The 25,811-nt window shown below is 45.5% G+C and overlaps 1 protein-coding gene across 1 annotated transcript in view; it reads right to left on the bottom strand.

Moving 5' to 3' along the window:
• The window catches only part of NRBP2 (nuclear receptor binding protein 2), a 176,383-nt gene extending 151,082 nt beyond the window's left edge, over nt 1-25,301 (bottom strand). The window contains exon 1 of the mRNA XM_073632374.1: nt 23,607-25,301. Within this exon, the coding sequence (XP_073488475.1) occupies nt 23,607-23,732 (126 nt within the window). The 5' untranslated portion in view covers nt 23,733-25,301. The remainder of the gene's footprint in view (nt 1-23,606) is intronic.
• Nucleotides 25,302-25,811: the final 510 nt, after the last annotated feature.

Below are 25,811 nucleotides of genomic sequence, written 5' to 3'. Positions count from 1 at the left end.
ATATATATATATATATATATATATATATATATATATATATATATATATATATATATATATATATATATATATATATAAAAACTGGTCTAAACCATCCAACGAAGATGAGATGCATCCAATAAGCCCTACGTGTTTCGTAGATTTATTCCACTCTTCAGGGGCAAATGCATTAAATATCTGTGAAAAAACAAAAATATATAAAGTAGAACAATAGTGCAGGTAGATCAGGAGGCCGGACGCACGGATTTGGGGGTGGGGGGCAGCGGCGCCTGTGCACCCCAAGTATAGTGTATGGCCACCAGTTTAGGTTGACACCAGCTGTTTGTTGCTGCAGCACCCCCATTGCTTCAAGCTTTTCCCTGGAAGGAGTGTGTTAGTAATGATGATATATAACTACTGAATAATGTCTATAGAGATAAGGGCAGGGCAGAGAGGGGGATGTGAGGGGAAGATAAGGAATCTTCTGGGTGCGTCTAATTGTGTATGGGCGATATCAGACAGGCCCAGACTTTTCTCACCAGGACCTCACATGGCCCTCTCTGGTCCCAGATCCTTTATACGTCAACAAAACCAAAAATGTATATGAGACGCACCTTCAAAACATGACGTGTCCGGCTCGGGGGGGTTGTGTGTGTTTTGGATAAATAAGCTGCAAAACAGCAAATTTAAAGTCCAACACGGAGTCATACATTCCATTATGAACAGTGCAACGTTTACACTTCCACTATCCGTCTATTGACAAAACAACTGAACATACTGAAGTTTTATTATATACACACACATTAAAATAATAAAAAAAAAAAATTATATATATATATATATATATATATATATATATATATATATATATATATATATATATATATACACACACATGTACACATACACACACACACATATATATATATATACATACACATATACATACACACACACACGGTATATATATATATATATATATATATATATATATATATATATATATATATATATATATATATATATATATTTTTTTTTTTTTTTTTTTATTTAGACACACACATATATATGCATACACTGTACATATAGATATCACTGTATACAAATATAATGTGTAGAGCATGTATATATTTATATTTATTTTTTTATGGAATGCTACAAAATAAATAAAAAATAAAACAAATTATTTATGAATGGGAAAAAGGAAAGTAAATCAGGTAACAAAAACAGCAGCTAAAGAGAGAAGGAGAGGAAGAAGTTAAAGTGGCACTAAACTCTTTATTAATTAAAAAATAATAAAAGTCTTTTCAAGTATGTATCCTTATTACAGACAAGTTATCACATAGCTGGCTAATCGCTGATATTTTGTACAAATATTGGTTTTTGGTTATGAAGGGGCTCCTTCGTGCCTCATGACACGGCACGTCCCCTTCATTTCACATGATCCCCTATCACACAGATCACTGTTCATACAGCAGTAAACAATACAAGCCGTTCTCTTTGTATCATACAAACTATTTCTAGACTTCCTTTCACATGGTGTCCCTCCTGTATATACGGCCCTTCCTGCTGGACTTTGGACCCCAGGATCCTTCACAGTCACAGAATATGGGATGGAAATTTTCCTTGTGGGTCAGGAAAGTCTATGACTATAAGAAGATTCTAGTCAACTGCGGCAGCGTAGGAGCATTAGGATTGTCACATGGTGAGCACTGCAGAAACATGCACACTCCAGGATTGGTGGTGGGCAACTAGGGGATCACGGCCTCCATTTTACTGGGCCCTTGCTTGATGTCTGCTCACGCTGTGCTCCAACATGCCTCCTCACCCCAACAAGAAGCACATCTTGCATGAGCAAGAGACCAGCTGCTAGAAAGCAAATGAATTCCCACGCATGAGCAGTGCACCCTCTGTGCCAACTATAGGCAACCAGAGCACATGGACGGGGTGGGGGTAGGAGGAGATAGGGTGCACCAGAGTACGCATGGTGGTACACCTCTCTAAGTCATGCATTAGCAGCAGGGAAGGGAGACGCAGTGGCACATCTCTCTGGGGGCAGGGAGAATCTGTCCCGGCACTGGCAAAATTACAGTTTTACAGTTTCTTATGACTAAGAGAGTAGCAATCTCTACACAGATGCCACCAAATACAGTGATACCTCTGTTTGCAAGTAACGTGGTATACGAGTGTTTCGCAAGACGAGCTATATTTTTTTTTTAAATCTTGACTACTTGATTTGCGAGCGCTGTCTTGCAAGACGAGCAGGGCTCAAGCCGCTGGTGTATAACATTACCGTATGTGACCAGAGGTCCAGGGGAGCTGGTGGCTCCCAGTGCTTCGTGGAGAACTCGGAGACGCTCGGAGACACTCCTTGGGTGGGGCGGGCATAATGTGCGTCCAGGCACTCGAAAGTGTCAACAGTTCCCAGGTGTCTCTGAGTTCTTCAGGAAGCGCTGGGAGCCACCAGCGCCCCCACACCTCTGGCCACATACAGTACTGCATACACCAGCGCCCCCGCACCTCTGGCCTCATACAGTACTGCATACACCAGCGCCCCCACACCTCTGGCCACATACAGTACTGCATACACCAGCACCCCCACAGTTCTGGCCACATACCCCAGCATACACCAGCGCCCCCGCACCTCTGGCCTCATACAGTACTGCATACACCAGTGCCCCCGCACCTCTGGCCTCATACAGTACTGCATACACCAGTGCCCCTGCACCTCTGGCCTCATACAGTATTGCATACACCAGCGCCCCTGCACCTCTGGCCTCATACAGTATTGCATACACCAGTGCCCCTCGCACCTCTGGCCTCATACAGTACTGCATACACCAGCGCCTCTGCACCTCTGGCCACATACACCAGCGCCCCCGCACCTCTGGCCTCATACAGTACTGCATACACCAGCGCCCCTGCACCTCTGGCCACATACAGTACTGCATATACCAGCAGTGATTGTGGAACGAATCTGAGTTTCCATTATTTCTTATGGGGAAACTCGTTTTGATATACGAGTGCTTTGGATTACAAGCATGCTTCTGGATTTTAAATTATGCTGGTAATCCAAGGTATTACTCTATGGGGTGAGTTACACAATTAGCATACAGAAGCAATTAATCTTTAACAATTGCACAATGCTTCTTGACCTGACCCTTTTCCAAAATCTTGCCGCACCAAACTGTATAGTGCTGTGGCACAATGCATTTTGGCACGTGCATTAGCAGACGCGTGGGGGCGCCACTAATTTAGTTAATGGCACCACCGCATGTCTGCTAAAGAGCAGCGCATTTCCGTGTGTGTCGGGAAGTGCAAGATTTTGCATGCCCCCCACCCCCCACCCCACAAGCTGTGCCCAATTCTGTGTGCATTCCCGGCACGCAAAAGGTGTGAACCTATGTATAGTGGTGAATAGTGGTGGCAAAACACACAACTATGCTCCAGCCTCCTGTATACTGCATCCAATTTTAGAAGGATGTACTGTGGATGTGGCGGGGTTCGTCCTCTTTCTTGGGGGCCTTTGTGTGGGTCTCTCCTGGCCCGAACGGAGGCCACCATTCTCATTGGTGGACAATTGGCGGTTGAAATTCATTTATTATTTTCTCTTAAAAGAAAAAATGTGTTTTTCGCATATTCCTATACAACTCTTCTTAAAAATTGGATATTGAATACATCTATCTGTTTCTCTCCTAAAAACGCCTCTGAAGAAGGGGCACCGTCCTGAAACATGTCAGGCTTATGGAGAATTATGTGTTCATACTTGGAGTTGTAAAAAAAATACATTATGTGAAAAAAACTTTTGCACTTTGCACAATACTTTGTACAGATTCATGTATAGATCTTTATCATGTTTTTATGCTTTTTTAAGCAACTTTCAATAAATAATATATTTTTATAAAAAGATCAATTTTTTTGTTCGCCTATAAAGTCCCGCTGTACCGGGGGGTACAAAGGTTCCCCTTTCTAGGGTCCCCTTTTTTTATAAAAGGTGTGAACCTAGCCCTGATTTGAGCGCTTTCCCAACCCACACAGAATCACGCGGCCCTTTAGCAGAGGTGCCATCCATTGTTAATAGCACCCCCATACATTTGCTAATGCATGCGGTTTCAGCACCATGCGTCTTGGTGCGCCGTTACTTTGGAAAAAGTTGTGGCTTCTGGCGTGTAGGACAGCCCATTGAAATGACTGCGACATGTGGGAACACGCAGGGAAAGCACAAAAACGCACTCATGCCATCACACCTGAATGGTGTGAACCTAGCGATGGCCAGAGATTATCTTAAAATTGGGCCTAACATGCTCAACTTCTAAATCCCAGGTGCTGCATGCAGGTAATGAGGTGGAGGCGCAGCCCAAGTATACAGTGCCAGGTCTGGAGCCCAGGGCGAACATGCCAAATTGTGCCCCCCTCCTAGCGCAAATACACCCCCCCATCATCCCTATTAGCAGAAATCCCCCCCACCAAAAAAAAAATCCCCCCTCCTAGCACAAATCCCCTCCCCCTCTACCCAGGGCTGGGACAAGGGGGTGGGCAGGAGGGGCGGCTGCCCTGGGCACTGTGGTACCACGTGAGGTGCGGGGGCACCACGAGGCGATTGGGGGGGGAGGGGATTTGTGTTGAGAGGAGGAATGTGGGTGGCAACAGGGGGAAATTTTTCTAGGAGGGGAGATTTTGGGGGGGTGCTAGAAGTGGCGATTTAGGGGGATTTGTATTGCAAGGGGGGTGGGAGAAGAAGAGGAATTTTGTTAGGAGGGGGGGGATTTGGATGGTTTGTGCTAGGAGAGGTGATATGGTAGAGGGGGGGAGGGGATTTTTGCTAGGAGAATTTTTTTTTTGTTGGGGAGGGGGGAGGGGATTTGTGCTAGGAGGGAGGATTTGGAGTGGGGGGGGTGTGTGTACTTGGAGGGGAAATTTGAGGAGTGGGGGCATTTGTATTTGGGAACTCGGGGGAAGGAAGGGGCAAAGATTTGTACTGGTAGGGGAGATTATAGCGGGGGGTGATTTGTACAGAAAGGAGGAGGCATTTATGCTTAGCGGGTAATCAAGCAGATTAGTGCCCAACTTTTGTTGACATGTAATGCTTATACATCTTGGGGGGGGGGGGGGGCACGGCCTGACATGTTCGGCCTGGTCTCTAGGTGGCCTTGTCCCGGCACTGCCCTCCACCATATCACACTTTCTAGCACAAACCCCTCAAATCCCCCCCCCACCCCCTAAATTACACTTTCCCCATCCCTCCTCCCAACATAAATCCGCCACCCAAATCACCTTGCCTAGCACACCGCCCCTAATTTATCTCCTTGAAAAACATAAACCCCCTGTTGCCTCCCCAAAATTCCCTTTCACCGCATGCTCCTTGTGGTGCCCCCCCAAACCTAACATGATACCACATTGCCCAGGGCAGCTTCCCCTCCTGCCCACCCTTTGTCCCGGCCCTGCAAGTATATCAATAGCAACGCAGGCACCTTGGCACGCTGCTACTGTTACCTTGTAATATTATGAGTTTGGTTTTGGAAAGATTGAATTTTAAAGAGTTGGGTGACATCCATACTGACATGTCGGTCTGCTAATTAGTGATCTGTGAGGAGACAGATGGGGTGATTGGAGGAATAATAGAAAGATCGATATGGGAGCCATCATCATAGTTGCATAGTTATTCATGTTGAAAATAAGACAAAAGTCCATCTGGTCCAACCAATAAAAGGGGGGAAAAAAAATAAAAATCATACAGTCCTATCTACGGTACACAATCCTATACCCACAGTTGATCCAGAGGAAGGAAAAAAACCCCAGAAAAGCATGATCCAATGTGCTCCAGCAGGGGAAAAATTCCTTCCTGATCCCCTGAGAGGCAATCAGATTTTCCCTGGATCAAATTTACCTATAAAATGTTAGTACCCAGTTATATTATGTACATTTAGGAAAGAATTCAGCATTTAACCACTTCAGCCCCGGAAGGATTTACCCCCTTTATGACCAGCCATTTTTTGCGATACAGCACTGACAATTGCACGGTCGTGCGACGTTGTACCCAAACAAAATTTACATCCTTTTTTTTCCATAAATAGAGCTTTCTTTTGGTGGTATTTGATCACCTCTGCGGTTGTTTTTTGCGCTATAAACAAAAACAAAAAATAAAAGGCCGACATTTTGGAAAAAAAACAAACAATTTTTTTTGTTTACTTTCTGCTATAATACATATACATATATACATATAGGCCGATATATATTCTTCTACATATTCTTGGTAAAAAAAGAAATCGCAATAGGCGTATATTGATTGGTTTGCGCAAAAGTTATTTGCGTCTACAAACTACGGGATAGATTTAGGAACCTTTATATTTTTGTTATGGTTTTGCTGGTATGACACTTTTTGGGGACCAGTGACAATTTTTAAAAGAAGAAGAAAAGAAAAAAACGTACCTAGATTTTTTTTTTTTTAATTATTATAAAATTCCAGTGCCATCATCCACATACACAAATAAAAAGGGACAATGTAAATTAAACAGACACATATAAGAGATTAAAAGGAAATCCAAAGGAAGAATACGAGAAAAAATTGAAGGCCTATATCCAAAGGGGGGAAAAAAAGAGGAATACTGACAAAAAAAGAAGCCAGATATCTAACCCCAGAAACAGCAAAAACTCCAGTGATTTACTATGTGCCCAAAATTCACAAAAAGCAATCTAACCCTCCAGGAAGACCAATAATTAGTGGCATAGACTCACTGTTTTCCAGACTGGGAGCGTATCTAGATGGATTCTTACAACCACTCGTACCGGAAGGAAAATCATACTTGAAAGATAGCAGACAATTAATCCAGAAACTGAAAAACTTCAAGATACAAGAAGACGACATCCTAGTAACCATAGATGTCAATTCCCTGTATACCAATATCAGACAGGATGACGGTTTGAGCAGCGTTGGATGGGCGTTACACAAGCAAACTGATCTAAAAGGAGAACAAATCAAATATATTACAGATGGCCTAGAAATGGCCATGAGCCATAATTACTTCTGGCACAAAGGGGATTACTATACCCAAACAAAGGGAGTGGCAATGGGGGCTAAATACGCCCCCAGTGTAGCAAATCTATTTCTCAACAGGTGGGAGGAGGAACACATTTTCAGCACACAGAGAAGAAATCTGAAGTTATATCGTCGATATATCGACGATATAGTTATTGTATGGAGAGAAGCGGAGGAAGAACTACAAGCCTTCTTTGATGAAATAAATTGCAATATATATGGAATTACTTCCTCTGGCAGTTGGAACAAACAAAGTATAAACTACTTAGATCTACAGATATACAAAAACAATGGGCACCTAAACACCAGCACATTTTTTAAGAGCACTGACAGGAATGGGTACGTTCCAACCAGTAGCTGCCACCATCCACAATGGATTGGAAACATTCCAAAGGGACAACTAATGCGGATACACAGAAACTGCAGCAACGTAAATGACTACGAAGAACAAGCAAGTATTCTAATGAATAGATTTGTTGAAAAAGGATACAACAAGAAAGAGTTCATGAACTTAAAAGATAAAGTGAAAAAAATGGACAGAAATACACTAATAGAAGGCAAGTCAACTCAGGACAATAAGAAAAAGAACAAAAACCATGGACATGGCCTTCATAACAGGTTATAACAGGCAATACAAAACCACAGAGTCCATAATAAAGAAACACTGGTCCATTTTGCAAATCAGATAAAATTCTGAACTCCATACTGCCAAAAAAACCCAGTTTCATCTACAGGAAAGCTCCACCCCTCAGAAACAAAATTAGTGCACAATGCTCTTGACCCACCGAAGCAGATAAAAATAATAAAAAACCTATATATAAACCTTTAAATGTGGGAAGTGTCTACCGTGTAAAAGCAGCAAAAAAACAAACAGGAAAATAACAAAATTTAGATCAGCAACCAATGGAAAGGAATACAACATCAAAGAGCTCATAACCTGCAATAGTACCCACGTGACCTACGTTTTGGAATGCCCGTGCCACATACAATATGTGGGCAGGACGACTGGACAGCTGCATGTAAGAAGCAGGGAACATATTACAAACATAAGAAATGGATTCCACAAACACAGCGTCTCGAGACACTTCAAAACCCATCATAATAAAGATCCAACCTGTATGGCCTTCTATGGGATTGATAAAAGCAAAGGACATTGGAGGGGGGACAACAAGAAAATTAAAATCTTACAAAATGAGACTAAATGGATTTTCTTGTTAGGCACCCTCCACCCAGCAGGAATGAACATTGATGTCGATTTGAACTGTTTTCTTACTAATTTCTAGATTCACCAGTAAACAATTTATATTTACATTTATAAACGTTATATAACAACACTAATTCCAAACATATATGAAATGGCATCTAATAAGTAAAAAGATAACTTCCATGACTTGAATCAACACAAAAATATTACATAAACAGTACCCCTCACCAGAATATAGGAAAAAAATGCCCCTTAGACTTTCAACGAAAAACTCCCAAATAACATTAAATTTAATTTCAATTTTAACTTTAGTCTTAATATAAGGGTTATCCAGGATCACATACCAAGATCCAATACTCACACACCACATAGGTTCAGATGTTGAATTTTTACACTGTCCCTATTACTGCTTTATATTAGGGACCCCGATGATTAAACCTATGAATAGCCCCTAGGATATATATCAACAGGTTTCCCCTAAAAACTTGTAATATCCGTAATAATTTAATAATAAATTGTACCACCTAATTCAGAATGTTTATTATTATGCAATGCCTACAGTATCACCTACAAACACCATTTCTTAATATACACAAATAATTTTCAATGGGTTTGAGGTATATAAAGCTCCTAACTCTTACCAATTTCATTTATGAGTACCTGGGATCTCTTACAATTTTCATATTTTTATTTAAATTTCATTATTAATATTTTTACTTTTATTTTAATTTATTCTTATATTTTTAATATTCCTAAATATCATGTAATTTATGTATTAAACTGTTATTTGCACCGTTTAATAGTGTGCCCAGTGCGTGCATAGACATTGGAAAACTTTCTAGACACTATGGGCACTGCTCCGGGCTGTGTCACTGACCCGGATGTCAGTCTAAATTGCGGCAGATAGTAAAGGACGAATAAACATAGCCGAGCGCCGCTAATTAATGTTCCCTGGTTAACGTTTCCATCACTACCACGAATATGGCCGCCAAAATACCAGTGCGCAACCGCGCGGCCTAGACTTTGGTCTCCAATATCCTTTACAAAAATGGCCGCCATACATTAGTATGTAACCGCACTAGGCTCCGGTCTCTAATATCCCCACAAAAAAGGCTGCCAATACATCAGCACAAAATCGCATTAAGCACACGGAGCACTATTTAAACTGGAGAGGTGCAGCAAGATGGACGCCCCAGTAGAAGTCTGATGACGAAACGCGCGTAGGGCGGGACTCACGGACGTCTTGCAGCATCTCCAGCCAAAGCGAACATAAGTTGTTCATGACGCTTTCTTTCATGCTCGTTTTTTACCTTGCAAATGTGAGTACATTCATTTATCAGTTATAATAAAGCTTCTTATTACGGTTTTACACTATGGGCATCCCTCCTTTCTTTCATATGTAAAACAACATGTAAAAAGCACAGATCGGGGACATCCAGGAGTGCTACACAGTGGCAAATACTGTGACTGCCTGCACCCCTGCAGGGGGAAGTAAATCCGGTGAGTGCAAGCAGAATAAGAGCACGCTGTGGAGGCACTATTAACCAGCCAGCACCTGGACAAGAAGTTTCCCATATCAATTTGTTTCCTAGAGAGGGGATTCCCTCAGAACCACTCCAAAAGAACTTTTTTTTGCAATGAATGGAACTTTTCTTATCCAATAACACTGGTTCTAAGCACATAAGTCACTTTTTTGTATAATCTAGCACCAGTCACTTTGTTGTAATACCAGCACCTTTTTTCTGCACAATTTGCACGTTGTCATTTTGCATATAGATAATGAAATATAACATTGTGGCAATTTATCCTGAAATTTCACCCATACTACAATGCGGTAGAAACTAACAACCTTGCATTAATCACAGGTTGGGACTTAAATCACTCACGTGGTTAAAGCAACCATCATTTGTTCATTCCCGGCACGCACAAGAACTCTAATTTTATTAATCTTTATTTTTGTTTATGGTTTTTGTCAATGTTTATTATTTATATACATCATTTAAGATTCACAGAAATTAAATACACCAAGCACCAGAAAGAATAACTGTTCACCACGTAAAAAAAAAAAAAAAAAAATTCTTTACTCCATAAGGGCAGTGCCATACCTACTCCTGCTTTCCACACAGTTTGTGTTAAATATCACTTTAAATAATGTAGTAAAGTCCCGGGGCCCTTGAAGCCCAATGGTGACCTCCAGAATTAGGGACAGCTGACATCCTTCAGTGTAGAGTGGGTTACAAGGCATGGTGGGTGTAATGCAAGATGAACAGGTGGGCGCCAGCCACTTTTTAAATGCAAAGAGATTTATTGACTCTTAAAACAGAACTGTGGGAGAGAGGGTTAGGGCCAGGACACCCCTAGGTAGAGGCAGGGTTAATTGTCAGACTCCGAGACTTCTATAGGTAGACAGCTATACGGGTGAAGGCCTCCAGCCAGACACCACTACTGTACAGGTAGGACCGCTGTCTCCTATGGCATAAATCTTGTAGCTGTTACTAATGGTATTGGTATTCAACTATCTGCAATACGAACAGTTCTCTTTACCCCACACTCACTCATTGTGGGTCTTCACTCAACGAGCTCCCGATCTCTCTCACTAGACTTTGGATCCAATGGCCACTGGATCCCCTGAGCTCTTATACTGTAGCACTCAGTATCTTCCTCAAGCATCACCCCCGCTTCACTGCTGGGTCCCTGGCTTGGCACTCACAGATACTCCTCAAGCTTCACCCCCGCTGACACGTTAGGTCCCTGGCTTGGCACTCCACAAGCGTCACTTCTGCTGTCCCGCTGGGTCTCGGACTTGGCATTTGCTGATGCTTTCCCACTTCTTCACCGTCCCCATTTGGCTAGAAGTCTGCTCTGGTACTGGCCTCAGCTCACTCACTGTGGTCTTTGGTAGCAAGGTGGATGGTCCCTTTGTGGCGACTTCTTCCCTCCTACCTCTGACCACGACTGGTTCCCTGGCCGGCAGAGCCATTGCTTCTGGTTGGACTACAAGCCCACAGTCCCAACCCTGCACTACTTCTGGATAGGTTCTCAGATAGCCTAGAAGCCAGATGTCCCCAGGGATAGGCCTTAGGTTTCTGGCCTAGCAGCCTGGGGCAATACGACACATGTTCACCCAGACAGCTGTCCAGGTGGCACAGACCCCGTTAACCTGACTCCACCCAAATAAATAGGTTCTCCCAGTAGGCCAAGAGACCCAAGAAAATCCCTGCCCATTGGCTGAGACCCCCCATTCATTCCTAATCTGTCCTTGCTATGCCCTTGTCTTATCTAATGTCACCAGATACCCAGCCACCTAGTGGCAGAAGAGAGAAGTGCAGCAATTCCAGAATTAGGGCGAAATCAATTGATCTCCTAACAATTGGCCAAGGTGACTATCACTTGGCAAATAAATTTAATAGCAACCCTTCCTAAACCTCAGGGTGCTACAATAAGATGACTATTATGAGTGATTGCATGAGCCAGCCATAGCGCTAATCACTGTACCATGAGCAAAGCTGGTTGTAGGCTCGGGGGAGGGGGGGGGCACCTACCTGGAGACTAAAGGAAGGACCCCAGCACACACATATATATATATATATATATATATATATATATATATATATATATATATATATATATATATATATATATATATATATATATATATATATATATATATATATATACACAAACACACACACACACACACACACACACACACATATATATATACATATACAGGGCTTTTTTTCAGGGGGAACTTGGTGGAACTCAGTTCCACCACCTCTGGCTCAGACCCTTTGGTGCCTGCTCACCACAATCACTTGTAAACACAGAAGTCTGGTTTCTGTGTTTACAAGTGACAGCTCTGTACTCTGTGTGTAACCCCCCTGAACTCTGCACTCTGCATGTAATGCAATCCTGATATTTAATGCCCCTTTAAGACCCTTTTACTGTTTGTGAAATATGACCACACCCACTATTTGATGTGATTTGGAGGGTGTGTGTGTGGGGGGAGGGGTTTTGGGGGGTTGTGGTTGAGTTCCAGCACCTATTGTTTGAGAAAAAAAGCTATTATATATAATGGATGTCGTGGTGATGTCCTTTTGAAGATTTCAAAATAAATACGGTTTGTGCAGCAATCTCTTGTTTTTGGATTTTTTCTATGTCGAAGCCTGTGGGAGGGCTTGATTGCTAAGCACAGCCATCTGAGACTGTAGTGCACCTCACACTTCTGATTATTTTTATATTATATATTTTTTTTTAGTAGAGACCCTAGAGAATAAAATGGTGTTTTTTGCAATATTTTATATCACACTGTATTTGCACAGCAGTCATTCAAATGCAATTTTTTGGGAAAAAAATTACACTTTCATGAAAAAAAAAAAACACCAAACACCACACGAACCAGTAAAGTTAGCCCAATTTTTTTTTTTTACAATGTGAAAGATTTTACGCTGCGAGAATCGTGATCTTTTTATTCTAAGCAAAAAAATTGTGATTCTCATCTTGCCCAGAATCGTGCAGCCCTAATCTAAATGTTCCTGGTACAGATCGCCGACCACCCACCCACCTCACCTGCACCCCGTGTGGAAGCAGGGCACCGACACAGGAATGCATCACTTCCAGATCTAGAAGACGGCATCTATCCACAATCGAGGGCGGTAATGTACTGTGGCTGTCTCTATTTTTGAACACTTGTATACCAGCTGTGCATGTCATAGCAGCCATACCATCATCTGCCCGCTGAGTATACACCCATGTCAGGACATTCCGGACTTCTGGCCAATCACAGCAACATTGTTTGACTGTGACCCATATTCATATAGCATCGATCTTTACTATTTTGCCCACACTTTCATGTGCGGTCCGGTCCCTGTAGACTGCAGGTGTCAGACAGACACCCCCAGCAGCCGCTGTCCATATTGAGCCCCCTAGTTACATTACTGCTCCATTTCCATCCTTTCCCTCCCCTCCCAGAGCTCCAATTCACCCCCCTGGGGGATTGGTGTCAGCCTTGGGGGCCATACCCAGCAACGTGCTGGATACTTCCCACGGTGGACGGCAAGACTGACACCAATTTCCTTTGCGTCCGGATGCTCTTCATGTTTATGTTGTCTTGTTCCTCCTTCTGTGGTTGCGACAGACCAGCCCACATGGGTGGTCGGCGATCTGTACCAGGAACAGTATAGTATAGGGCAGGGATATGCAATTAGTGGACCTCCAGCTGTTGCAAAACTACAAGTCCCATCATGCCTCTGCCTCTGGGTGTCATGCTTGTGGCTGTCAGAGTCTTGCTATGCCTCATGGGAGTTGTAGTTCTGCAGCAGCTGGAGGTCCGCTAATTGCATATCCCTGGTCTAGGGTTTTTACCCTTTTACCTACATCTTTTGTATACATCAATAAAATTCTTATTTTTGATAAAATCTAATGTGTATTGCCCTTCTGTTAAGCCCCGCTCTTCTCTGTCCCCTCCTGTTTGGGATACTTTGTTTAGCCTTCTTTTGGGGGTTGAAGTGCATTCATAGTGTTTTTGAAGGTATACATTACTTGCATGAGAGTCAAGCCTCTCTTTCTCTTGTACATTATTTACCGTATTTAACATCGTATAACACGCACCCCAAGTTTAGGAGGGAATTTTAAGGAAAAAAACTTTTAGGAGGGAAGTTTAAGGAAGAAAAACTTACATTAAAATGCCCATCAATGCAGCCTCATCGTGTCCATCTGCAGCCTCGTTAGTGTCATTGCAGCCTTTTCAGTGTCAGTGCAGCCTTGCTCCAGTGTCTATTGCAGCCTTATCAGTGCAGCTTTGCTCCAGTGCAGAATTGTCAGTGCAGCCTTATCAGTGCAGCTTTGCCCCAGTGCAGCCTTGTCAGTGCAGCCTTGTCAGTGCAGCTTTGCCCCAGTGCAGCCTTGTCAGTGCAGCCTTGTCAGTGCAGCCATGTCAGTGCAGCTTTGCCCCAGTGCAGCTTTGTGGGATCGCCGCGATCCCTGCCGATATACACAGCCATGTGTAAATTCAAATATGGCGCCGAGACTGCAGGGACTTGGCGGAGCTGAGATACACATACCCGAGAGTCCTCGGCTTTTCTCGGTGCCGCTTACAGTCCCGCCCTATGGGCGGGACTGTAAGCGGCGCCGAGAAAAGCCGAGGACTCTTGGGTATGTGTATCTCAGCACCGCTGATTCCTTGCAGTCTCGGCGCCGTATTTGAATTTACACATGGCTGTGTATGTCGGCGGTGATCGCGGCGATCCCACAAAATTGGGGGGGGATCGGCCTATAACATGCACCCACGATTTTCTCCTGATTTTCAGGGGAAAAAAGTGCGTTTTAGATGCCGATAAATACGGGTAATCTAATCTAAATGTATATATTTATATACTGTTTATATGTATATATAAATATAGGAAAATATCAGAGCAGAGGATATTTAAAAAGGGACCCGCCAAGAAGCAAATATGGTAAGCTGCCGCCCAACGTCCCGACTTCTTGACATAAATAGTCAATGACCTGAAACCAGCATGCATCCAGTGAAATCCGAGACGGTCCTTATTCCTGTCCTTCAGGTTTATTCCTGATCATTGACCCACCAAGGCGAGAGGTTAGGATGAAGATGACGGCCCCCGAGGTCTGGACATTCAGCAAGTCAAAGCGCTATTAAACATTAAAAACAAACATTTACTATAATGCAGCTTACCAATTCTGAGATATGGTGGCTGTATTAGGCTCGCTTTACATATGTCCGGCCGCAGTTTCAGTGCGTTTTTAAAAAAAAAGGAGTCCAGTGCGGTTTTGTTCACTGATTCAGGTGCGACTTTTTACGTGAAATCTCCCCTAAACCAAAATGAAAAATGCACAGGACTGTTTTAAAAAAAAAAAAATGGACCACAGATATGTGAACCGGCTCCATAGAGAAGGCTGCCGGTTCACATATCACGCGAATTGGATGCGGTTCCAATTTACATATATGTGAACCGAGCCTTAGTTTTCATTTATTTTTCACCTGGTGATCCAGCCAGTATGTCTGTTGTTTTTAACAGAGCAAGCTGTCCTGCAGTTACAGGGATGGGACAAACCACTGACAGGAGTGCTTACAATAATCAGCTTTTATTTATGTAAAGCCTTTATCCCAAAAGGAAAAAAGAAAACTGTTTGCTGTAACTGGATTATAAAGTGTGAGGTGGAGTTTGGCTTTAATTTGTTAGTGTATCTAAATCTGCTAGCACATTTACCACTCCACCCCCCCCCTCAGACTGACAACGCCACTGTCCAAAAGTGTCTCTGTTGACTGCTGTTTACTCCCTTTTTCAATTGTAAAACTTAAAACAAACAACAATAAAACTTTTGTAAAACAAAAAGGTGTCTCTGTTGCTCCTTCTTCCAGAGTGGGGGGCTCTAATGCAGGAGGCGTGTTACTGGGCGGATCACCAGGTAAAAAACAGAAGAGGGAAAAAAGCCTAAAAAAAGAAAACGCATGCAGACACCACATCTAACGATTGGTAAACTGAAATATATTACATTTCTGGTTTTGGATTTAAAGTGATTGTAAAGTATCGTTTTTAAAAAAACAAAAAACAAACATGTTATACTTACCTCCTCTATGCAGTTGATTTTGCACAGAGCTGCCCCGATCCTCCTCTTCTCGGGTTCCTCATTGCTGCTCCTGGCCCCTCCCTCCTATCGAGTGCCCCCCACAGTCAGCAGCTTCCTATGGGGGCACCGGAGCCGAGTCACAGCTCCGCGTGTCCATTCAGACACGGAGCCCCGCCCCCCCTCTCCCTCGATTGGCTGACTGGCTTTGATTAACAGCCGCGGAAGACAATGGTGCCGCTGCTGCTTCTCAGCCAATCAGAAGGAGTGTGCCAGACGGTTTAGACATTCGTGGACATCGCTGGAGAGAGAAGGGGCTCGGGTAAGTAATTAGGGGGTGCTGGGGGGGGGGGAGGCTGCTACACACAAAAGGTTTTTTTATCTTAATGCATGGAATGAACCTTCTGCCTTTACAACTCCTTTCATGCCCTTTTAATTCTGACAGGTTCTCTTTAAAGTGAAGGTGAGTTGTAGGTTCAGGAGCTGATTTTCTTCCATGTAATCTTCCATCGGCTGTGATTTTCTCGCCTCCTGACCTTGGAGCTATCATAGGAAGGCCGATCTCTTGTTTCCTGTGCCGTGACGTTTTCTTATGTATATACTTATTTCTTATGTAAATGTTATTAGATTTTCCTCGAGGTGAGACTAACTTTGGTTTAGTTTATGGTTTCTTTTATAGATCGCTAAAACTTCCTCCAATAAACAAGGATAAACTGACTCTGTCCTGACAATCTCCAGACATCTTTATGCCGGTTACAGAAGGCGGTTGGATCCTGATGGCACAGGGAACTTTAGACTTAACCAATTTTGTGTCATGTGAGAATTTCACCTGTACAGGGCATTAAAGTGTACATACGTAAACCCAAACGGCTGGGTTTGTGTTGTGCAATGGTGTGCTGTGACGCCATTCATTCTTAACACATATGGGTACTGAAAAAGTCCCGATTGGTGGACGTAACGCGTACGGGGGGGGGGGGCTGGAGCTGAAAGCCGATGACGTCATCACGCTTGCTGTGCCAGAACTAGGACACATTGCGGTTAGCGATCTGTCTATGTGAGCTGGCTTATTATACATTATGATGAATGGTGTTCAGTGCCCTTATTTGCGACTGTTTTGAACATGCATTTTGTTAATAAAATCCCATCAGTGAGTTCCCTTTTTATTTAATTTTTCTACATCTGGTGGCATTGGGGATCTTATAACGGCAGAGTGAGAGTGAAGATCTGACCATAGCTATAACCCCTGCTGGGGAATGCGCGGTTTTGACCTCCTGTAACTATTGAGGGCATTACCCCAAGGGGAGCAGATTTTTTATGTCACTGGGTGGGAATTCTGAAGAGAAGATCACAGATGGTTCACTTTGATTGATAGTTGATCACTTTGTGTCATACAGAATGTTGCGTCACTTATTCATGACACTTATTTTTTTTTCACTTTTTTTTCAGAAGTGTTGCACTGTTTGGCTATGTGTGATTTATTGGTGATTGCCTGAGATAGATGGTATTTTTTTATCTTATACTGGGGCATGACTATCATTATTTTTATATGTGATTTCTGGGTAGCGCTGCACTGTTTGTATTATTTATAATATTGTTCTAGGGCAGTGGTCGCCAACCTTTCTGACCTCATGGACCACTAACTGTCAGGGCTGGGCTCAGCCCTTCCTTCTTTGAGCTGGCCGCTCAGCTGTCGGCTAATTGCCAGCTCCTATCTCTCCACAGTGACTCAGCTGTTGATGATATCCTGCTCGTCAGTCCTGGCTACTTAAGCCGTCCAGCCCAGTGGATCTCTGCCTTCGCCCTTGGTCAACATCACAGAAACTATCTCCTGTGATCCTGTTCAAGACTTGCTTTGCTGACATCCCTTCTGGCTCCAGATCCTGCTTGCTGTTCCACTACATTGATCTCTGACTTCTGGCTTGGCTGACTAGCCGTTCCGGTTACTGAACTTTGGCTATGTTTTGACTACGTTTGTTCTTTTTACTTTTCTTACTAAACAAGTGTGATTTAACTGTACTTCTGTCTCGGCCTGATTTCATGGTATCTGACACCAACATGAATTTGACATGCTTTATACACACAATGCTCCGGCTCTCTGCCCCTCTATAACCCCCCCCCCCCAACCTTGCACTCTTCATCACACCAGGCTGCCTTACACAGAGTCATCATTGGATCTCACCCCCTTATCCAGTGCTCAAGCTCCGTGCCCCCCCTCCCACAGTCACGACTCCCGACGCCTCCCTCTGAGTTCACAGGAGCTGGAATAGGGTTGCCACCTGTCCGGGATTCACTCAGACAGTCTGGGTTTTGAATCATGTGTCCGTTCTTCAGTCTGCCTGAAAACCGGACACATTATTCAGACCGGACCGTGGCTCCCTAAGATAGCTGGAGAGAGGATTAGGCGTTCTCCTCCCTCCAGCCTGCAGGAGGCAAACTAACATTAATCTCAGCGGCATTGCCGAGAAATAAAAGAGTAAAAAAAATGTATTGTGGTGCCCGGATCTACCGTACTATAGTGTACAACTATTTAGATTAATATTGATGTAGTGATTGCTTCAACCTTTCACCATATAGTATCAACAACCAGGCGCAGTCCATGCCACCACAAAAACTGCATATAAGAAAAAAAAAGAAAGGACAAGGCCTTCCAAAAGGGGGTGGCAATTATTGAACACTACGGTTGAGTTGATTCAATTTTATTAGAAAAAACACACCATAATACCAAATATGACAAAAAACAAAATAGCTGTCTGAGTATAACCTTCCAGGATATTAAAAAGACAACGTTGTCATTTTAATATCCTGGAAGGTTATACTCAGACCGCTATTTTTGGTATTTTGTCATATTTGATATTATGGTGTGTTTTTTTTAATAAAATTTAATCAACTCAACCGTAGTGTTCAATAATTGCCACCCCTTTGGAAGGCCTTGTCCTTTCTTTTTTTCTTATATGAGGAATAGAAGACTGAATTGAGGAACAAGGAACTTCTTTGCAGTTTGTGATCTGTGAGTACAGGGGGAAGTGGGGGGGGGACTATGGTGTGTGGAGGGACACCTGATGTAATGGAGGACTGTGATGTGTTGCTGGACTGTGATGGGGGCACCTGATGTAAAGAGGCACTTTACTGGGGACACCTGATATAAAGGGGGACTCTCATGGGGACATGGATGTAAGGGGGGGTTCTGGTGGGGACACCTGGTGTAAGGGAGCATCTGGTGTAGGGGCCACTCTGATGGGATCACCTGATGTAATGGAGGACTGTGATGTGTGGCTGGTCTGTGATGGGAGCACCTGATGTAAAGAGGCACTTTACTGGGGACACCTGATATAAAGGGGGACTCTCATGGGGACAAGGATGTAAGGGGGGGTTCTGGTGGGGGCAGCTGATGTAAGGGGGCACTCTGATGGGGACACCTGGTGTAGGGGGCATCTGGTGTAAGTGGGCACTCTGATGGGGACACCTGGTGTAGGGGGCATCTGGTGTAAGTGGGCACTCTGATGGGGACACCTGGTGTAAAGGGGAGACACTGATGGGGACACCTGGTGTAAGGGGGCACTCTGATGGGGACACCTGGTGTAAGGGGGCACTCTGATGGGGACACCTGGTGTAAAGGGGAGACACTGATGGGGACACCTGGTGTAAGGGGGCACTCTGATGGGGACACCTGGTGTAAAGGGGAGACACTGATGGGGACACCTGGTGTAAGGGGGCACTGTAATGGGGGCACTCTGATGGGGGCACCTGGTGTAAGGGGGCACTGATGGGGGCACCTGGTGTAAGGGGGCACTCTGACGGGGGCACCTGGTGTAAAGGGGCATCTAGTGTAAGGGGGCACTCTGATGGGGACACCTGGTGTAAAAGGGGCACCTGGTGTAAGGGGGCACTCTGATGGGGACACCTGGTGTAAAGGGGCATCTGGTGTAAGGGGGCATCTCGTGTAAGGGGGCACTCTGATGGGGGGCACTCTGATGGGGGCACCTGGTGTAAGGGGGTATCTAGTGTAAGGGGGCACTCTGATGGGGACACATGGTGTAAAGGGGGGGACACTGATGGGGACACCTGGTGTAAAGGGGCACCTGGTGTAAGGGTGCACTCTGATGGGGACACCTGGTGTAAAGGGGTACCTGGTGTAAGGGGGCACTCTGATGGGGACACCTGGTGTAAAGGGGCATCCGGTGTAAGGGGGCACTCTGATGGGGACACCTGGTGTAAAGGGGCATCCGGTGTAAGGGGGCACTCTGATGGGGGCACCTGGTGTAAGGGGGTATCTACTGTAAGGGGGCACTCTGATGGGGACACATGGTGTAAAGGGGGGGACACTGATGGGGACACCTGGTGTAAGGGGGCACCTGGTGTAAGGGGGCACTCTGATGGGGACACCTGGTGTAAGGGGGCACTCTGATGGGGACACATGGTGTAAAGTGGGGGGACACTGATGGGGACACCTGGTGTAAGGGGGCACCTGGTGTAAGGGGGCACTCCGATGGGGACACCTGGTGTAAGGGGGCACTCTGATGGGGACACATGGTGTAAAGGGGGGGACACTCTGAAGGGGGACACCTGTTGTAAGGGGGGGGGCATTGATGGGGACACCTGGTGTAAGGGAGCACTCTGATGGGGACACCTGGTGTAAGGGGGGGGGGAAACGACACTGATGGGGGACACCTGGTGTAAGGGGGCACTCTGATGGGGACACCTGATATAAGGGGGCACCTGGTGTAAGGGGGTTATATTTGACTTGAAATATGGATGTGTTTGGCCTACTTTTATGTTATATTAGAGAGCAATTCGGACCTCGGCTGAAAGAAAATTTTAGAAAGACATTTGTGCGTGGCATGAATGTGCACAACATTGTGTGCATTCCTGCAATGCACAAAAACACACAGCCCGTTTGCAGGTGTGCAGTGGTGCCATTGAGACCCCATTCACACAGGGACGACTTGTCAGGCGACCTAGTCGCCTGACAAGTCGCCTCCCGTTCTGTACTATGGAGCCGTTCTAAGGGGAGTGACGCAAGTCGCTCCGACTTAGAAAAAGGTTCCTGTACGACTTCGGGGGCGACTTGCATAGACTTCTATGCAGAAGTCGTTTTGCAAGTCGCCCGGGCATTCGTTTGCAGGTTGCCTCGCTGAGGCGACCTGCAAGTCGTGTTGCCCCTGTGTGAATGGGGTCTAAGTCTCAATGGTACAACCACACACCTTGCTTTTGCAGTCATTCACCTGCGGCAAAACGTATGGTAACAAAATAGGATATACAGGTTTTACATTTATTTTTTTTACATTCAATGCGCACTGACAGTATTGAATATCAGGGCGCATGGAGAACAACACTGGAAACAACATCGGGCGGTATACATCCGCCACAATGTTGACTTGCGGCAGAACCCCTGGGGACCACCAACATTTCCACTAGTTGGCGGCCGCTGTTCTAGGGTATAGTGAGTGTTGTTTCCTTAGAACAGGAAGTGTGTTACTGGCAGAATCACAAGCTAAAAATGAAGAGGAAAAAAAAGACTAAAAACAAAAGAAAAACCAATGCAGGCACTATATCCAAGGACTGATAAGTTGCAAAAACTCTACCGGTAAGTACGAATTATTCTTCCAATAATTGGTACATTCTGATCAGCCAAATGTGCATGTTTGTGGCTTTAGGAGAGGCAAACAGTGAGCTCCTCCCCCGAGGAGGCTCAGGAAGGCGAAGTCTGCGGTTGTCGGGGAGCGTGTACACACACGATTGTTTTCTGATCCCATACTAGCCACCCGGACTGGGAGAAGATTATCTGATGTGACATGTATGGCAACAAAGCTGACCACAGAGAATGACCCATCAGTCTCCTTTCTGTCTCAGCGAAACAATTGTTTATGCGATTAGAGGGGTCGGGAAGCGCAAATAGACAGAGCTGGTGCAAGTCCCTCTACCACCTAAGGTGAAAAGGCCAAAGTGCTCCATGCTCCATACCACAACAGCATAAGTTGCAGATCCTGCTCTTCCTGCCTGAAACCCCTCCTGCTGATACACCCAATGCATTGGCATTGTCTGCCCACCCCCCCAGCCAAGTTGAAAATGCCGATGTGCTTGCATGCTCTCCCTCCCCAATGAGCTGGAGACTACTTTAGCGATAGGTTACAGATCCTGCCATTTTGCACTCCCGCACGCCCAAGGCGGCTGCCTCCACTGCTTACCCATTGTCCCTACATGCAGACTGGAGTAAGGTCCTTTACCACCCAAGGCAAAAAAAAGCCAAAGTACTTCAATCCCCCCCACGAGCTGTGGACTACTTCAGCAGTATAGGATGCAGGTCCTGCCGTTTTTGCACTCCCTCCTACTGAAGCGCCCAAGGTGGCCACCTCTTCTGCTTGCCCCTTTGCCACCCAAGGCGAAAAAAGGCCAAACTGCTCCTAGGCCCCCCCTTCCCCATGAGCTGAAGCGCCCAAGGTGGTCGCCTCTTCTGCCTACCCCTTGGCCCTGCCTGTAGACACCTCCACTGTCTATTACTTTAAAAAGGAACAGGATGGCCTTTCCTAATCATCTGAGGCCATCTGCATGGCACCCAGGGCCGCTGATAAGGCAGTACAACCAGCCCTCCTGTACCGGTCCCATCAGTTCAAAAGGGGGGCCTGGGCACCTGCTGAGCAGGAGGGCTGGCTGTAATGCCTTTTATTACAGGTACCGATCCACTTCTGCTTCCACCTGCAACGCTGATAGCTTCTCCTCCTCTATTCTCCCTCCAGCTGCACTGCGGGGGATTGGTTCTAGCACGTGCCCCTTCCATCTGCTGTCTGGGCCCTCCCCTCCCCATGTGCCCCTTTCCCCCGCACCTTCCCTCCCTTCCTCTCCCACCAGCAGCTTCTGTGGGCACACAGGGGATGTTTCAGGATGAAGAGCGGGGGCCAGTAAATATGTTGTTTACTGGCCCCTTCCTTTCCTGAATGAACACAGTGAGCGATCAGTACCAATCAGTCCTGTGTCCATTCATCACGGAAGGATAGTAAATTGTGCTTACTAGGCTTCATCTGTGCAGCAGAGGCTACAGAGAAAGGGACTTAATAAATCTACAGCTTGTCCTCAATTACTTTCTGCCCGGGGGGGGGGGCTGGGTGCCCTGTCAGGTAGGCTGTATAAGGCCCCTTGATGGCACCTATGTAAATCTACTGGTCACAAGCATAATTTCAAGTGTACGGCTACTTCAAATCATTCTTATCAAACAGAACAAACACGTCCAGAGCCTGCGCAGACAAAATGGAACAGCAGAGGCCCACATTTCATCTTTAAAGGGATCAGTAAGGAGGAAAAGTGCCCATAAAACGTCAACATCCTATACCGCCTGCACAATCAATCCACATCTACAGTTCATGAAGAGATGGGTCACGCCTCTGCGCTTTAATGTGGTGTGCCTTCCAAAAAGTCCTACAGTTCAGGGGCAACTGGCCTGTGAGGGCACCCCCCGCAGGGGATGAATTATATTTTTTTAGTAAAAAAAAAAAAAAAAAAGAGAATTGTACAAAGTGGTGGAAATGGCAAAAAAAAAAAAAAATCCACTTTCATGTTTTTACAGTTAGGACACAATACATTTCTAAACGCAGAGGTGCGGGCGTTCTGGCATACATGGTATATATATATATATATGGCCCTCCTGTATTGAACTGTACTGTAATTGGCCCCCCTCCAAATTGTAAAGCGCTGCGTAAACTGTTGGTGCTATATAAATCGTGAAATATATATATATATATATATATATATATATATATAATTATAAATAAATAAATAATAATTAAAAAAACAAAACAAAAACTCTACTACCTGCTCCTTCCTTTTGTGCCACCGCCCACAGGGGCTCTCCTCCAGCACCTCGCTCTCATCCTCGCTCTCCTCCTCCTTCTCCCTCTCCGGCTCCTTCTGCGAAGGCGAAAGGTGCGCGAGAGCCATGGAGCGTCACAGCCCGCGTTCCACCAGATCCACCACAAGAAGGATCCACTAGATTCACTGCATGGGGTCGCTCTGCGAGATCGCTTCGATTCCAGACAATCCTAAACAACCCAAAAAAAAAAAATCCACCAAACCCCAAAGTGATGTGTACAAAACTACCACCAGATCCAGTAGATCCGAGGGCACCGCTGGCGTGGGGACCCAAGCCCCCCCCCCAATGCACAGGATCCACTAGATCAGGGAGCCCCCGCTTCAGCAACGCAGGCTCCAGGGGGTTTAGATCCACAAGATCCCAGGTGATTGGAAGCACTCAGAATATTCCAAAGGTGCCAGTGCCGTGGACGCAGGGGATCCAGGGACCGGTATGCAGGCTCAGGTCCAGTGATCTGTGTAGTGCACACCACCCTATACGCCTTGTAGCCGGGTCTGTATTTTGCACAGCATCCTGTATATGAGATGCAGAGCCTGTGTACTGCACAGCACACCTTTGCAGGCTCTGTAAATTGCTCAGCACCCCATTGTACGATCTGTAGATTGCTCAGCGCCCTGTTGTAGGGTCTGTAGAATGCTCAGCACCCCATTGTAGGGTCTGTAGATTGCTCGGCACCCCTTTGCAGGCTCTGTATATTGCTCAGCACCCTGTTGTAGGGTCTGTAGAATGCTCAGCACCCCTTTGCAGGCTCCGTAGATTGCTCAGCACCCCTTTGCAGGCTCTGTAGAATGCTCAGCACCCCTTTGCAGGCTCTGTAGAATGCTCAGCACCCCTTTGCAGGCTCTGTAGAATGCTCAGCACCCCTTTGCAGGCTCTGTAGAATGCTCAGCACCCCTTTGCAGGCTCTGTAGAATGCTCAGCACCCCTTTGCAGGCTCTGTAGATTGCTCAGCACCCCCTTGTAGGGTCTGTAGATTGCTCAGCACCCCTTTGCAGGCTCTGTAGAATGCTCAGCACCCCTTTGCAGGCTCTGTAGATTGCTCAGCACCCCTTTGCAGGCTCTGTAGATTGCTCAGCACCCCCTTGTAGGGTCTGTAGATTGCTCAGCACCCCTTTGCAGGCTCTGTAGAATGCTCAGCACCCCTTTGCAGGCTCTGTAGATTGCTCAGCACCCCTTTGCAGGCTCTGTAGATTGCTCAGCACCCCTTTGCAAGCTCTGTAGAATGCTCAGCACCCCTTTGCAGGCTCTGTAGAATGCTCAGCACCCTGTTTTAGGGTCTGTAAAATGCTCGGCACCCCTTTGCAGGCTCTGTAGATTGCTCAGCACCCATTTGCAGGCTCTGTAGAATGCTCAGCGCCCTGTTGTAGGGTCTGTAGAATGCTCAGCGCCCCGTTGTAGGGTCTGTAGAATGCTCGGCACCCTTTATACAGAGAGAAGCAAGCTGCCAGAGCGAGCACAGGCTCAGTCGTGGGTTAAAGGCTCTCTGCTGACTTATCAGCAGCTTCTATTTGACAACAGGCCCTGTACATTGCAGCTCCACCTCCCCCCTGCAACTCCCATAACACAGCACACACCTTCCCCTTCTCTCACACAGCCCAGCAGAAACACATCACAGCTCTGCCTGCCTGTATGGCCATATCTACCACCGCCGCGAGCTCGCCTGCGGGGTGCTAATCGGTCCTCCGAGGCTGAAGGGTGCCCCATGCCTGGTCAGGATTAATGCTGCAGCTGGCGATTGCTTGAGCTTGTTGAAGCGTATCTAAACCCCAGAACAAGAATGGAATACATTGCAGCTTATCAGTCCTTAGATGTGGTGGCTGCATTATTATTATTTTTTTTTCTTAGGCTTTTTTTACCCCCTTTATTTCCACCTGGTGATCCCACCAGTAACACACTTCCTGTCCCAGGATGACACCCTTTACTTGTTGTCTCTGCAAAACAGAACAGGGCAGGACTACAAACACCTCCACCCCCCTTTTCCTTATTTTTCCATAACAAAATAGGGCGGGGTTCTTCAGCCCTCAGAGATAACTTGAAACAATGTAACTGATAAGAGTGCAGCACCGGAAATTTGCTCACAAGGTTTCTGGTGGATCAACAAGTTTCTTTTTTTTTGCACAACAAATAGAACAAAACAACAAGGGAGC

The sequence above is a fragment of the Aquarana catesbeiana genome, linkage group LG05, assembly GCF_042186555.1.
Source record: "Aquarana catesbeiana isolate 2022-GZ linkage group LG05, ASM4218655v1, whole genome shotgun sequence".
NCBI classification, from domain to species: Eukaryota; Metazoa; Chordata; class Amphibia; order Anura; family Ranidae; genus Aquarana; species Aquarana catesbeiana.
This window is presented reverse-complemented; position numbering and strand designations above follow the sequence as displayed.